Raw genomic sequence first — 17,334 nt, forward strand, 5'->3', positions numbered from 1 at the left:
CCGACTCATACGATAATAGTTGATGCTGACTTTAATTTACCCTCGATATGTTGGCGAAAATACATGTTTAATTCCGGAGTTACGCATAAAATATCATCCGAAATTGTGCTAAACGCATTCTCTGAAAATTATTTCTAGCACTAAGTTCATTAACCCACGCGAACAGTAAACGGTTGTGAAAACACCTCTTATCAGCAATACATCCTGAGTTAATAACAAGCATCAAAACCGATTCAGGGATTAGTTAACACACGGTTGTCGTAGCGAGATTGAATGCTGTAATCCCCAAATCCTCGAAAAATAAGCGAAAAATATACCTATTAAAAAAAATAAAAAAAAAACAGATAAAAAGTCACGTGACGTCTTCCAAGGAGACAATCACCAATCATTCCAAATTAATAATGTAAGTTTAGACCAGATGTGGCTTACAGTCAAAGGAATAGCATCGGCAGTAATTGAGAGACATAAGAGATTTATACCAAATAAATTAACAAACGACGGAGCTGATCCTCCTTCGTACACAAAACGTGTTAGAACACTGTTGCAGAAACAACGAAACAAATATGCCAAATTTAAACAGACGCAAAATCCCCAAGATTGGCGATCTTTCACAGAAGCTCGAAATTTAGCGCGGACTTCAATGCGAGATGCCTATAACAGTTTCCACAACGAAACTTTGTCTCGAAACCTGGCAGAAAATCCAAAGAGATTCTGGTCGTATGTGAAGTATGTTAGCGGCAAGAAACAATCAATGCTTTCTCTGCACAGTGCTGCCAAAGCAGAGTTACTAAACACAGGCTTCCGAAATGCCTTCGCGAAAGAAGATGAAGTAAATATTCCAGAAACAGTAAAGCAGTGAGGATGGGGCGTGAGTCGTGCTTGGGTAGCTCAGTTGGTGGAGCACTTGCCAGCGAAAGGCAAAAGTCCCGAGTTGGAGTCTCGGTCCGGCACACAGTTTAAATCTGCCAGTAAGTTTCATATCAGTGCACACTCCACTGCAGAGTGAAGATCTCATTCTGTAAATATTTCAGAATTCGAATTGAGAACGGCTTCCAACATGAGTAACGTAGAAGAAAATATCCTCGGAGTAGTGAAACAACTTAAATAACTTAATAAAAGCAAGTCTTCTGGTCCATGCTGTATACCAATTACGTTCCTTTCGGAGTATGTTGATGCATTAGCTCCATACTTAACAATCATATACAACCGTTCGTTCAACGAAAGATCCGTACCCAAAGACTGGAAAGTTGCGCAGGTCACACCAATATTCAAGAAAGGTAGTGGGAGTAATCCACTAAATTACCGGCCCCTATCGTTAACGTCGATATTCAGCAGGATTTTAGAACATATATTGTGTTCGAACATTATGAATTACTTCTAAGAAAACTGTCTATTGACACACAGTCAGCGGCTTAGAACACATCGTTCCTTTGAAACACAACTATCTCCTTAGTCATATGAAGTGTTGAGAGCTATTGACAAGGGATTTCAGATCGAATCCGTATTTCTGGATTTCCGGAAGGCTTTTGACACTGTACCACACAAGCGGCTCGTAGTGAAATTGCGTACTTATGTAATATCGTCTCAGTTATGTGACTTGATTTGTGATTTACTGTCTGAGAGGTCACAGTTCGTAGTAATTGACGGGAAGTCATCGAGTAAAACAGAAGTGATTTCTGGTATTCCCCAAGGTAGTGTTATAGGCCCTTTGCTGTTCCTTCTCTATATAAACGATTTTGGAGACAATCTGAGCAGCCGTCTACGGTTGTTTGCAAATGACGCTGTCATTTATCGACTATTAAAGTCATCAGAAGAGCAAAAGAAACTGAAAAACGATTTAGAAAAGATATTTGAATGGTGCGATAAGTGGCGGTTGACCCTAAAATACGAAAAGTGTGAGGTCATCCACATGAGTGCTAAAAGGAACTCGTTAAACTTCGGTTACACGATAAATCATTCTAATCTAACAGCCGTAAATTCAACTAAATACCTAGGTATGTCAATAACGAACAACTTAAATTGGAAGGAACACATGGAAAATGTTGTAGGGAATGCTAACCAGTGACTGCGCTTTATTGTCAGGCCACTTAGAAAATGTAACAGACCTACTAAGGAGACTGCCTACACTATGCTTGTCCGTCCTCTCCTAGAATACTGCTGCGTGGTGTGGGATCCTTACCAGATAGGACTGACGGAGTACATCGAAACAGTTCAAAGAAAGGCAGCACGTTTTGTATTATCGCGAAATATGGAAGAGAGTGTCACAGAAATGATTCAGGATTTGGGATGGACATAATTAAGAGAAAGGCGTTTTAGTTGCGACGGATTCTTCTCACGAAATTCCAGTCACCAACTTTCTCCTCCGAATCCGAAAATATTTTGTTGGCGCCTACCCACATAGAGGGGAACGATCACCAAGATAAAATAAGGGAAATCAGAGCTCGTAAGGAAAGATACAGGTATTCATTCTTTCCGCGCTCTATACGAGATTGGAACTATAGAGAAGTGTGAAGGTGGTTCGATGAACCCTGTGCCAAGCACTTAAATGTGATTTGCAGAGTATCCATGTAGATGAAGATGTTACGTGAAACGCCCTATATTACGTAGACTTCTCCAGTGATTCAATAATCACACAACACACAAGGCATTTATCGTATAAATGTGACTGCCACAACGTAGCATATGTAACTGTACGTCCACGCTACGACTATGGGAACTGCAGAAGGAAAATGTCTGATTTCAAGTGTGTACGGTCTCTTAATCTTCTCTTATTAGTGATATGTGACAAGCGAAACGGTGTTCATCTTTAAGGAAACTATTCCAAGGCCAGTGGCCTCAGCTTTGCTATGTGCAACCGGTATAGCAGCCACTTATGTACTTGTGAAAAGGTACTTGTAGTACCAAACTCAGAAACATGTGAACCCCAGTCGTTTACTGGTATACAACACGAACTAGCGCAATACGGTGTGAACCTTGCGCTGTGCTAATACGTATCGCATGTCGAAGAAGCTTCACGGGCAGTCAGTCCACTCACATTAAACTTACATCGATGTAACTAATCTCGTCAGCTAACGGGGATGAAGGAAGTTTCGGCGCCAGTATTTTCCACCACAGAGGTCTCAGAACCTCATAACTGATTTTCCGAGCGTAATGTGCCGCTACAAAAACATTTAATCTGCCATTCCGCACGATGAGCTCTAAGTGGATCCTTTGGCTTTGTTATGCAGTGTCTATGAGAAACTTCTGATTTACAAAATGCAGTTAAGAGAAATCAACGAAACATAGATAAATGTGGTTTCCAGTGTCACGTAAAGCAGTTAAAAAGTTTTCGCTAGACTTTTTGTAAGCTATTCCCTTTGTTTTATTTCAAGTGCTCAATAATTTCAAGAAACGACTACATCTCACGAGAGAGCCTAATGCGTGAAGTGGTATGCTCAAACAAAATCATCCACTGTCGAGACGAATTTCAAAGGAAACGACTCGGTGCTTTAATCGTCTTACGGTTAAAGCTTAGCAGGACAAGATCCTAGCCACCGGGAATATAAACAGACGGTCAGGTTCTGGCAGAAAACGCACGGCTAATGAACTGGCAGAGGAGATTAGAGAGACCTTCCAAAGAAGCACATCATAGTCAGTTAGCCGAGCGTCACGAGAGCTAAGCATCCTTTATCAGTTCACAAGGTGCTGCATAAAGAACTTGACTTTCATACTTGGAAAGCTCAAATTATGTAACCGGTGAAGCGAAACGACCTGCAGCTTCGCCGTGATTTTGCTGTTGAGATACTGGACCGGATCGAGCAATAATCTAGCTATCTACGGAATGTTTTCTGTGACCTAGCAAGCTTTGAAGAACACGGAAGGTTAATCGGACGAAATCTGCACCTGTTGTTCGGAAAGCTATCACAGTTTTCGGGAAAATCTCCGAGGCAGAAAAAAACTGAATGTTTGTTGTGAGCTGATGAGAGGCAACACAGATGGAACATATTTTCCCAGCATGGGAAATTTTTTGGCATTCAGTCTGTTGCCCTACAGCCAGATGTGCTCTTCCAGCAAGATGGTACACCACCCCATTGAGGTTCACATGTTCTTTATTTCCTCGACCGGACGAGCGATGTATAATAATTTATAAACCAAAATTGAGTAGCCTTGACGATTTCCGCGGAATAGTTGTGAATTCAGTAGCTTCCCTCACCCTTGACATGCTTGTGAGCACATGGGCTTAGACAGAGTATCCTATAGACATTTTAAGGGTTAAGAAACGAGTTCTCGTAGATAATCATTTATTTTTTGTATATAACTTTATGAGCGACTTCACATCATGCCTGAAATTGCAAGTATCTCAACCCCACTTCCTTTATTTTATTTTATTTGGCAGTCAGAATAATATTTTATGTGGACCCCTTGTACAGGCGTGCATTTAAATTTTTGTTACGATGAAGTAGGTAGGTGTAAATAATTGGGTAGTGAAATAAACCTAATTTACATTGAAACGCAGCAAATGAAGCACTGATCTTAACATTCCAGCGGACAGACTGATATCAGCGGTGTTGTATTACATCGTTCTAAGGAGCTATGTCATACGTAATCTGAAGCTGGATGGAATAACATGATCTGGAATCTTCAACCAATAATTTGAATGTCACTGCTACCACATATGTACAGTTTACTGACCGCCAATGTACATACCAACATTCTTAGGTACTACTTGCACACATGTTCAGTAGCGAAAAGTTTCCCAAAACATTTTGAGGTTTACGACCCGTTTTACACAGATTGATGAAGAGGAATAACTCTGACGCTTCCGTAAAGTAACAAAGCGAGATAGACGTTTGACATTCTATGCTGTTAACCGACACCTCTTTCATAGCGCGCCGGTATTTCACCGCACGTTTCAGTGACTAATCGGAGATTCAAGTGCTCTCCAGAGTCACATCAAAGTGCGCCTCATTAGACCACCAGAGCGCTTGACCCGTACCACAGTCCTGTTATTGCATCGCCGAGTGTTCTTGAACTAACCACACACGACCGTTGCTGTGACACCGCACCACGCACCCATAGATTCCGACCGTACTGACTCATGTTGCAGAAACGATACCGCTATCATCTCGAACTGGCATGTGTGATGTATGGAAGTTAATGGTTTGTAGGCCTTTCTGTGTTTATCTTAGATGTTACACGTCATGTCAACTGGTTTTATTTCTGAAGGATATCATTACGCCCACTGTCAGTGAAGTAGTACAGGGCCAATAACAATCGAATCTCCATAAACGTCACGCATGAGTGGCAGAGCTCCTCAGGTGAAGTATGAGATCAGCTGAGGACAGTCAGTTTGAAGAACGATGTAGCGAGTATCCGAGGTAATGAATTACGTTAAATAAGGTGCACGTTTTGTTCCACATATCCACAATGAACAGGTCGTCGAGAACATGGAATAAATCAGAAAAACTAAAGTAGATAATAAACGTTTTAATAGAAGAACTGCAATGTTAAGATTTCTCTCATCTGTATCAGATGATCCTCAGGCAACGGAGAAACTCATAAATGTTAGACATTTTGAATTTTAAACCTTAAGTAAAAAGCTTACCACAAGTATTTAAATCGATACATATACATTTAAATGTATACATACTAAAGCGTAGAAGATAATTTATGGACTATTGTAGCCAAGCATCATTAGAAGAAACCGACTTTGCTAAGCTTTTCTTTGCACATCGCATCACAGGCTCACGACATTTCCTTCCAGAAACAGATTCCGTGAAGTGATCCATTATTTTAAAACACACATACATTTCTTACGATAATGGTCATCAATAAGTAAATATATTAAGAAGCAGTGATTCTTTTACACATTTCATGAAACATGGTGTTGTAAGTTGCTCTTCACATTGTAAATCATTCAGCTTACATTATTCGTGACCATGACAACTTTAACCCCGAGGTATGGCATCTTCTGACACTATGGAACGAAAATTTACGAACCACGTCCATATAATGTATAAACTTTTACGTTATCTATGTCCAACAGCGTTCACATTACGGATACAAAGGTAGCTGAAGTTTGAATGCCAACTACTTAACGATTTGGAAGATTTTTATCCGCATGTCAACACATTTTATGCAGTCGTAGGTTGGAAACTTCTTGTAGCACTAAAATACGACTACTGTGTCACTGTATTATATATCTGACGCAATGTGTGTGTGTGTGTGTGTGTGTGTGTGTGTGTGTGTGTGTGTGCGTGTGCGTGCATTATTTTTCCGAAATTATGTTGGGTAGCAAGTATTAGGGACTATAGTCTCCATTGCGTACCTTGCATTAGGATCGAAAGGACTAGATTATACATATTAGTATGCACATTCAGGTTTGAGACAATCAATACTCCTGCATTACATTCCAAAGGGTGCAGGAAATAGTGACGGCGCCTGTTCAAAGGTCATGTCCGACACCTATCCTTACCCTTTATCAACTTCTGTAAGGTGAAGCAAATGTTTGTGCACTATGTTTGCTGTTAATATTACTTCTACTGCAGTTGCTTTTCTTATCATGACTGTTTTAATGTTGACAGCTCGTAATAAAACTCCATGTTGAATTAGTATCCCTGCAGTGAAGTGTGCGCTACTCTGAAACTACCCAGGAAGGCCGAAACTGTGTGGTTCACTGGGACTTGAAAACAGGTACCTTGACCTCCGCCGGCAGTTACTGCTGAGCGACCTACTCAGCCCGGACTCACGGCCCATGCTAACAGCTTCGTTTCTGGTAATAACTCTCTCTCTTTCTCTAGTTCGCAGAACGGTGAGGAGGGGGGAGTATGTTGTGCCACATAACGGAACCGTTAAGGGCATTGCCCACCAATGGCTTGGTTATTCGTTCTCATCACGGTTAGGCTCATATTCCTAGCCTGTCCTGAAGTTTTTTTTTTTAAACTCATTGTTACTCTTATGTTTTCTAAATAATTTATTATACGACGCAATAACATCTGCCAATGTAGTTTCCGCAGTTGTGGAATTGAACCACAGTACATAACCGATCATTTCGTTTGAAACTACTGTGATTGTGCCAGGTTTTAGTTTCAAAATATTCCGACATTATGGTCTCCAGACAGAGATATCATTTCTCCAACCTGTTTTCATTTTATTCTCTTAGACTTTTCTAAATATTGTGTGAACGCGTTCTGTGATCGTGTCATAGAGACAGAGGCGTATGTGGATAAGGCTTAAGTGAATAAGCTCACTGGACAAAGTGTTAGTCGCGCCTCTCAAAGGAACAAACTAGTCAAAAAAATGGTTCAAATGGCTCTGAGCACTATGGGACTTAACATCTATGGTCATTAGTCCCCTAGAACTTAGAACTACTTAAACCTAACTAACCTAAGGACATCACACAACACCCAGTCATCACGAGGCAGAGAAAATCCTTGACCCCGCCGGGAATCGAACCCGGGAACCCGGGAACAAACTAGTCACTTTGAAGCACTTTAAATAATAAATAACTGTGACCGTGTACCGCTGAATTAATTCATGGCAGTGGTGCCAGTTGTTTGTATGAACTGAGCGTTGGAAGACGGCGCGATGTTTGAACTTCACAAACGAGGTATTGCTTTTCGTCTCGTACATGAGAAGAATAGGAACGATGTTGTCCGACCCGGTGATGTACCAGCGTAGCACTGCAACATGTATTCAAGAAATGGCGTACCAATTGCAGCCATGTGACAGACAGTAATAGTAATGGTTGCAAAAAGATCCTAACGGACACGTAGCGGCGACGAATTTCACACCTTTCAAGGGCAGTCAATTTCAAACCCGGTATCAATTGCTGCTGGGAGTAAATGTAAGTCCATCTGAAACAGTTTACGAGTGCAATTTGCTTGGGGAACTCCGTGCAGCGGACTTTCAAAAGTCGACTGCAGTTGCTCAAAGTGGCATATAAAACTGCACCATTTCACTGGAACAAAGAAAACTGAAACTGGAACGTAGCTGACTGGAGGCGTGTACTGTGATCTAACGAGTCACGATTTTGCCCCTTTTCAAGTGATGAAAAGCGTCTAGTGCATTGAAGGCCCGATGAGGCAATTAATCCGCAGTTTGTAGCGGCTGTGGTTCTTTCCGGAGAAGTTTCTGTGTTCTGTCGTGGGTTCTCTCTATACTATGACTTCCCCTTGGTGACCACAAACCAGTAGGTTCGTTTCAACTTTCTCAATATCTGCAACACAGTTTTTTTTTTCTCAGAAGTCAGGTTGGTTTCATTCATAATTCCAGTACACTAAATTATTTCCCACTTTTTGGCTACAAAATCTTATTTTTTCAACATAATATCCGTTCAATGAGACGGCCTTTCGCCACCTTACCGGGAGGGCCTGTAAGCTTGCATGGTAGAACACTTCTGGAGGACGTCGGAACCAACGTCTTGCTCCGTCAATAACCTCCCATCAACGTTCTGATTCCCGTGGAGTGCATTCTTCATTGGGCCAAGCAAGTGGAAGTTGGAAGGTGCGAGATCTGGGCTGTAGGGTGGATGAGGAAGAACCGACCAATGAGGTTTTGTAAACTCCCTCGGTTGCACAGACATGTGTGGGGAAGGAGACGTTTGTTCGGATTTTTGTGGCGACGAACACGCTGAAGCCATTTCTTCAGTTTCCGAAAGGTAGCACAATAAACTCTCGAGTTGATCGGTGCACCATGAGGGAGGACATCAAATAGAATAAACGCTTCAGAGTCCCAGAAGATCTGAGGTTCCGGCTTTGAACCTTACCTTCAGAAGAGATTGTTGCAATCAGTCTAGTAATAGTCAACCAATTCCGCACAGATGGTCCCTCGTTGCTCTTTATGGTCTTCTTGTAGGCGGCGAGGAACCCAGCAGCCACATACCTTTGAGTACCCCAACTGGTGAGCGAGTGTGTCAGCATTACCAGCTGAGACGTCTAGTTGATCAGGGAGGTATTTGACTGCGATCCGTCGATCACCTCGAATGGCAATGTCGTCCGACTCCGGTAGCTGAATGGCCAGTGTGACGGATTGTCAATCCTGTGGGCCCAGGTTCGATTCCTGGTGGGGTCGGAGAATTTTATGCGCCTAGGGACTGGGTATTGTGTTGTCCTCATCATCATCCTATCATCCTCTTAGACTGCAGTTCGCCGAAGTGGCGTCAAATTGAAAGACCGGCACCCGGCGAACGGCCTGCCCGATGGGGGGGGGGGGGGGGGGGGGGGCTATCAAATAAAATGGCAGTGTCCGCACGTTCCAGCATTGCAGCAGTCACAGTCACACCGTGTGCGGCCGGCGGCCATACGGGAGGTCGGAGAAGTTTACGCGATTTGTTGCAATGATGACAGACGCCTCCCCCAACGACTTACCGTGCGTTTGTTCACTGCCAGGTCTCTGCGAGTGCCTACGAATATCTGCGATACTCTTGTTTTCCGCCAAAAGGAAACTCAGTGACAGCTCTCTGCTTGGAAGGCACCTCCGTTACTGACGTCACTCTGAAGGTTACGTACAGAGCCGCTACCTATCGAAACTTTATGAAACAATAAGGGTTGGAGCAGGAATATTTTACCATCTTCCACAACAATTTCAGCATTTTGTCAACCGAAATTGGCCGAGAATCAAATTGTGTTGCATTACTCATTCAATGCTCCAGGTATTTGCAATGTAATGAGTATTCCGAGGACAGTTCCGTCATCTAAGATGGCGACAGCATGAGTCGTATTTCAAAGGCTGTAGCGATATACATACTCTGGAGAATTGCAAATGCTGGGAAGACCAGTTCAGTTCAAACAGGGTAAAGAAACTTGGGGTACTATAGGACTATAGGTTGTGTATGATTGGAGAAAGAACGAGACAAATAAACAAGGAAATGTATACTTGTTTTGCGCGTCTGGGAGAAGGCATCAGATACTGTCACACAAAATATGCTGCTGCAGTTTAAAAGACATATGATTAGACTGGAAAGATATAAACTTAAAAATGAGATGTACACAAAGCAATATGTGATAGTAAGACAGAGCATTAGAAGAGAGAGGCGATCAACAGTGGAATGGATATAAGGCATAGATGTTCTCTGTCATCGAAGCTGTTCAATGTTTGTGGAGAAAAATTGATAGGTAAGATTACTAACCACGGAAGACGCTCGGTAACTGGAAGACAAAGAATAATCACTAAAAAATACGTAAATGTTCAGGCAGGACGAGCGGTATCAGAAGAGGAGATACAAACGATGTTGAAGAGTATTGGAAGGAGAGGTGACAAGTATGAATAGCAAATAAATAAGTAGTTGTTTTTGTGATCTTCAGTCCTCAGACTGGTTTGATGCAGCTCTCCATGCTACTCTATCCTGTGCAAGCTTCTTCATCTCCCAGTACGTACTGCAACCTACATCCTTCTGAATCTGCTTAGTGTATTCATCCCTTGGTCTCCCTCTACGATTTTTGCCCACCACGTCGCCCTCCAATACTAAATTGGTGATCCCTCGATGCCTCAGAACATGTCCTACCAACCGATCCCTTCTTCTAGTCAAGTTGTGCTACAAACTCCTTTTCTCCCCAAATCTATTCAGTACCTCCTCATTAGTTATGTGATCTACCCATCTAATCGTCAGCATTCTCCTGTAACACCACATTTCGAAAGCTTCTAATCTCTTCTTGTCGAAGCTATTTATCGTCCACGTTTCACTTCCATACAAGGCTACACTCCATACGAATACTTTCAGAAACGACTTCTTGACACTCAAATTTATACTTGATGTTAACAAATTTCTCTTCTTCAGAAACGCTTTCCTTGCCATTGCCAGTCTACATTTTATATCCTCTCTACTTCGACCATCACCAGTTATTTTGCTCCCCAAATAGCAAAACTCCTTTACTACTTTAAGTGTCTCATTTCCTAATCTAATTCCCTCAGTATCACCCGACTTAATTCGACTACATTCCATCATCCTCGTTTTGCTCTTGTTGATGTTCATCTTATACCCTCCTTTCAAGACACTTTCCATTCCGTTCAACTGCTCTTTCAAGTCCTTTGCTGTCTCTGACAGAATTACTAGGTCATCGGCGAACCTCAAAGTTTTTATTTCTTCTCCATGGATGTTAATACCTACTCCGAATTTTTCTTTTGTTTCCTTTACTTCAAATAAATGTAGGAAAGACAGAATGCTGAGAATAAGCAAAAAGGCAGCACCACTAAATATATTCTTAGACGTAAAAGATAGAACAAGTAAAATCCTTTCTTTACCTGGGGCATTTAATGACATGGAACGGAAGCTGTACCGAAGTATGAAAAAGGAGTATATTTATGAGAAAGAGAGCATTTCAAAGGTGACGCAGTCCCAACTCCCGAAGAATTCCAATGGTGATGAGCAAAAGACATGCTAAATGTGATGTCAGGTTTGTAGTGTTGTACAGTAGTGAATCATGGACAGTTAAAAAGAAATAAGAAATTCAGAAGGTTTGGAAATGTGATAACGAGGAAGGATGGTTAAGGTGAATTGCGCTGGCGGACTGAAGAATGAAGAAATTATGAAGTAGATTGGTTAGGAAAGAGAAGTATTGTAAATGAGTAGGAAGAAACAAAAATCTTGTCGGGTATTAGTGCGTCGATATTGCAACAAAGAATTAGGGAGAGAAAAGCAGAATGACTGAGAGGAAAAAATATGAAAGAAATTCGAATCATGGTCACCATTAGAAGAGGACGAACATACAAACAGATGAAGGAAGGTTCTTAGAACGGGACACGATATATAGAGCATCCAGCTTAAACCTGTTGTAACACGGATTCATTAAAGAAAAAAAGCTTCACACCTTCCTCGTTTGACAAGGACCTGCGTCCAAAATCAACTGATGTTATCCCACAGAAAATGACTGGGAGTGAAAAAGGTTAAATGTAGCATTCAACGTACCCACAGTTCTATAGCTCTACGCTCTCCAACTAGCGGTGTGTAGTAACTACAGCTGACTATGACATACCTGAGGAAACTGGAAGAACCTCTCCATCTCCCCGAATTGCGACCGTTCTCAATGCGAAGTTCCACTATATTAGTGCGATTTCTCCTTAGTGTGAACGACATTTTTGGCCGTTTGGATCTTGTACGAGATTAGCATAATGCTCGAAATGTGTGAGTCACTGGTGGAGTTATACTCAAGAGTTTGGTATTTTTGGTACGTAAGTGGCATAGTTAGTGGTAAGATTACCAACAGTATTGGTAGCACTGGCAAGGAGAAAACTTAAGTCAATATTTGGGAGAGAAACTGGGAGCAAACGACTTCTCTTTGAATTCTGCTTTTTTTTTTTTTTTGTTTTGCACATAATTAGCAACACATGTCTTTCATTGTTACTCCACTATGTATTTTATATCATTACAAATAATGATTTGCATTTTATGAGTAATAAAAATTAATCGTTCGCGTGCCTTATTTGTTTTTATGTAACCAAAGCAATTAATTTAAATGAAACTACAGTTTACATGCAGCAACATAAAAAATCGATATAATTATTGTTGTTATTTTGTACTAAACAGAACGTTCTTCATCATAATGAAAGGCAAGAGTTTCCTGTTATTATTGATAAATGAGAAATTTGTGTATGAATAACACACTGGACGAAGTATTGAAGTGATATTTGAAATGATTTTGTTTTGCGGCTTCCTTTAAATTTTCTCTCTTTTTGAGGAAATAGCGCATTCTAGAATTATAAATATATCTTCTTTTTTTCACTAGAACATCTCTCTGTTTCACGTTACCTATCAACAATTTCCGAATTAAAACAAAATTTAACACTGACTGCTTCAGTTTTGCTACAAATACTATTTGTTTTTAAGTAGCAGGAAGGAGGGTAACTGTGCAGAATAGAAATGTTTTACAGGTAATGTGATCATTTACGTAGCTTCGCTCAGTTTCCAGGCAGTTCGCCACTTGCGATTTACAGAGGAATCTAGTAAGAAACTGATCACGTGCGCAAACAAAAGGCTCGAATTGTGGTAACGCCCTATGGGTATGCGACACCCTTGACGTACACAAGTAACCCAGTTACGATCTCAACAGGGCTACTGGGCAAACTAGTGTAGTCTACGCTTATGTACTGATGTCTACGGCACCCTGCTATCGCTCTACAGCCCCGGTTGCTGGTATTTGCAGGTCCCGCGTTCTGGGGGCTCATCAATCCACAATGGTCGCTGTGCAGTAAGGGCCGTCGGCAGTCGCCCATCGACATCGAGCCTGACAAGTTGCTGTTCGACCCCCTGTTGCGGCCGCTGCACATCGACAAGAACATGGTGAGTGGGAGACCACCGAACCCGGCGTACACGCTCGACAGCAGCGCCGCTTGCCTCTCTGCGGTTTTGCCACTCGGAATCAGTCGTAAGTGGCGGCCGTATTGCCCGTTCCGGGGAAACACGCAGCGCCTGCTCTTAGCTTACAGTCCGCCAGCTCTCGGCTCGATATGCTTTACTTGCGGAAGGGAGCGCCTCCACTGTGAACATTTTAACCCCAATGCGAGTGGAGGAATGCGGAAAGCAGCGTACGCAGTGCCGCAATTGCATTTCTCCGAGATGGCGTCGGTAATGGTCGCGACGACCTGGACTAGGAAGATGACTTGTCCAGAGGCGGGAGACACCTGCGTGCTTCTCATCTCCTTATTCGCTCTGAGCCTGCAATTTATTTATCCCGCGAAATATATATATATTGCAGGCTCAGACCGACTATGGAGATGAGAAGCACGCAGGTGTCTCCCGCCTCTGGATATATATATATATATATATATATATATATATATATATATATATATATATATATATAATCATGAGACTCATACAATTTTCTAAAATTTATCTTGGCACAATCTTGTATATATATATATATATAAAGCTACAAGATTGTGCCAAGATAAATGTTAGAAAATTGTATGAGTCTCATGATATAAGACTTGTTTCCAAATTAATGAATTTTCTAGCAACGTTGCTATATGGCAAAGTTGTCCACTTACCTCATATTTGTGTGCTGCAAACTTGTGCAAGTGCTCTGAACAGAGTCACATTACTTACAGACTAACAGAATTAATGAAGAAACATATTTTGTCTCATTAATGAAGAACTGAACCATGAACCAGGGACCTTGCCGTCAGTGGGGTGGCTTGTGTGCCTCAGTGATACAGACAGCCATACCGTAGCTGCAACCACAATGGAGGGGTGTTTGTTGAGAAGCCAGGCGTACGTGTAGTTTCTGAAGAGGGGCAGCAGCCGTTTCAGTAGTTGCAGGGGCAAGTGTCCGGATGATTGACTGATCTGAACTTGTAACATCAACTAAAACGGCCTAACTCTGATGATACTGCGAACAGCAGAAAGCAAACTAAAACTACAGTCGTAATTTTTCCCGAGGGCATGCAACTCTACTGTACCATTAACTGATGATGATGATCCCTTGGACAAAATATTCCGGAGGTAAAATAATCCCCAGGAGGATGTCGTCATAAGAAGAAATAGAACTGGCGTTCTACGGATCGGCGAGTGGAATGTTAGATCCCTTACTGAAACAAGTTGGTTAGGAAATTTAGGTAAGGAAATGGATAGGTTGAAGTTAGATATAGTGGGGAGTAGTAAAGTTTTGTTGCAGGAGGAACAGGGCTTCTCGTAAAGTGGTTCAAGTAGTTCAAATGGCTCTGAGCACTATGGGACTTAACATCTGAGGTCATCAATCCCCTAGAACTTAAAACTACGTAAACCTAACTAACCTAAGTACATCACACACATCCATGCCCGAGGCAGGATTCGATCCTGCGACCGTAGCGGTTGCGCGGATCCAGAGTGAAGCGCCTAAAACCACTCGGCCACACCGGCCAGCTTCTGGTCAGGTGGATACACTGTTATCAATACAAAAGTCAAATAGGAGTAATGCAGGAGTGGTTTTAATAATGAATAAGAAATTAGGAATGCAAGTAAGCTACTACGAACAGCATAGAAAACTCATTATCGTAGCCAGGATAGACATGAAGCCCACACTTACCACAGTAGTACTAGTTATATGCCAAACAGCTCCACAGATGATGAAGAGATTGAAGAAATTTATGATGAGACAAAATAAATTTTGCGGGTAGTTAAGGGAGATGAAAATTTGTGATGGAGAACTAGAACTGGACTGTAGAAAAGGGAAGAGAAGAAAAAACTGTAGGTGAATAATGACTGGGGAAAAGTAATGAAGGAGGGAGCTGCCTGGTATAATTGTGCACAGAGCATTACTTAACATTTATTTTAAGAATCATGAAAGAAAAATGTGAAAGTGGAAGACACAGGAAGGTTTCAGTTGATTGTGTAAAGGTGGGACAGAAATTTCGGAACTAGAATTTAAACTGTAAGACATTTCCAAGGGTGGAGGTGGACTCTGATGGTAATTTATTGGTTACGAACTGTAGATTAAAACTGAAGAGCTTCAGGGAGGTAGGAAGTCAAGGAGATGGACCTGGATACATTGAAAGAACCAGACCTTGTTGAGAGTTTAAGAAGCAGTATTAGACAACAGTTGACTAAAACAACGGGAAAGATTACAGTAGAAGACGAAGGGGTGGCTTTAAGAGATGAAATGGTGAAATCAGCAGAGGATCAAATAGGTAAAAAGACAAGCCCAGCAAAAATCCTTGCATAATCCAGGAGATACTGAATGTAACTGATGAAGAAACCAAATATCAGAATGCAGAAAACGAAGTAGGCGAAAGGGAATATAAATGCATAAAAATGAGATTTACAGGAAGTGCAAAATGGCTTATCAAGAATGGCTAGACATCAAATGTATAGTTGCAGAAACATATTTCACTAGGGGAAAGATAATGCTTACAGGAAAATTAAAGGGCCTTTGGAGAGGAGAGCAACAGTTGTATGAACATCAAGAGCTCACATGGAAAAGCTGTCTTAAAGGAAAACCAGTCTCAAACTAAGAAGAGGAAGAACTTAAAGATGGAGGGAGTAAATTGAGGGTGTATACATGGGAGTTGAAAATGAATGCTATGTTATAGAAATGGAAAGACGTAGATGCAAATGAGATAGGAGATGTGACACTGTGAGAAGAATTTGACAGAGCACTCAAAGATCTAAGTTCGAAACAAGGCCCTGGGAGCACAAGATGTTCTGTCAGAATTCCTGATATCCTTGGGAGAGCCAACCACGACAAAACACATCTATCTGGTGTGCAAGATGTACGAGATATGCGAATTACAGTCAGACTTCAAGACGAATATAATAATTCCAATTCCAGACAAAGCAGATGCTACTGTTTCTGTTGTTGTTGTGGTCTTCAGTCCAGAGACTGGTTTGATGCAGCTCTCCGTCCTACTCTGTCCTGCGCAAGCTTCTTCATCTCCAACTCCCTACTACGACCTACATCATTCTGAAGCTGCTTAGTGTCTTCATCTCTTGGTCTCTCTTTACGATTTTTACCCTCCATGCTGCCCTCCAGTACCAAATTGGTGATCCTATCATGTCTCAGAACATGTCCTACCAACCGAACCCTTCTTCTAGGAAGCTGTGCCACAAATTTCTCTTATCCCCAGTTCTGTTCAATACCTCCCCATTAGTTATGTGATCTACCCATCTAATCTTCAGCATTCTTCTGTAGCACTACATTTCGGAAACTTCTTCTTTCTTCTTGTCTATACTATTTATCGTGCACCTTTCACTTCCATACATTACTACACTCCATACAAATACTTTCAGAAACAACTTCCTGACACTTAAATCTATACTCAATATTAACGAATTTATCTTCTTCAGAAACGCTTTCCTTACCATTGCCAGTGTACATTTTATATCCTCTCCATTTCAACCATCATTAGTTACTTTGCTCCCCAAATAGCAGAACTCCTTTACTACTATAAGTGTCTCATTTTCTAATCTGATTCCCTCACAATCAACCGATTTATTTCGACTACATTCCATTATACTCGTCTTGCTTTTGTTGATGTTCATCTCACCTTTCAAGACACTGTCCATTCCGTTCAACTGCTCTTCCAGGTCCTTTGCTGTCTCTGACAGAATTACAAGGTCATCGGCGAACCTCATAGTTTTTATTTCTTCTCCATGGATTTTAATTTCTACCGCGAATTTTTCTTGTGTTTCCTTTACTGCTTGCTCAATATACAGATTGAATAACATCGGGGATAGGCTACATCCCTGTCTCACTCCCTTCCCAAATGGCTCCAAGCACTATGGGACTTAACATCTGAGATCATCAGTCCCCAAGACTTAGAACTACTTAAACCTAACTAACCTAAGGACACCACACACACAGCAATGCCTGAGGCAGGATTCGAAACTGCGACCGTAGGAGCAGCGCGGTTCCGGACTGAAGAGCCTAGAACCACTCGGCC

General features: G+C 41.7%; 1 protein-coding gene across 2 annotated transcripts in view; it reads left to right on the forward strand.

Annotated features, from left to right (window-relative positions):
- LOC126412735 (carbonic anhydrase-related protein 10-like) overlaps positions 1-17,334 on the forward strand; it is a 962,152-nt gene that overhangs the window by 688,153 nt on the left and 256,665 nt on the right. For both annotated transcript variants that reach the window (XM_050082466.1, XM_050082467.1), the window contains exon 3: positions 13,119-13,255. In XM_050082466.1, the coding sequence (XP_049938423.1) occupies positions 13,119-13,255 (137 nt within the window). The remainder of the gene's footprint in view (positions 1-13,118; positions 13,256-17,334) is intronic.

This window comes from Schistocerca serialis, chromosome 7 (assembly GCF_023864345.2).
Source record: "Schistocerca serialis cubense isolate TAMUIC-IGC-003099 chromosome 7, iqSchSeri2.2, whole genome shotgun sequence".
Taxonomy (NCBI): domain Eukaryota; kingdom Metazoa; phylum Arthropoda; class Insecta; order Orthoptera; family Acrididae; genus Schistocerca; species Schistocerca serialis.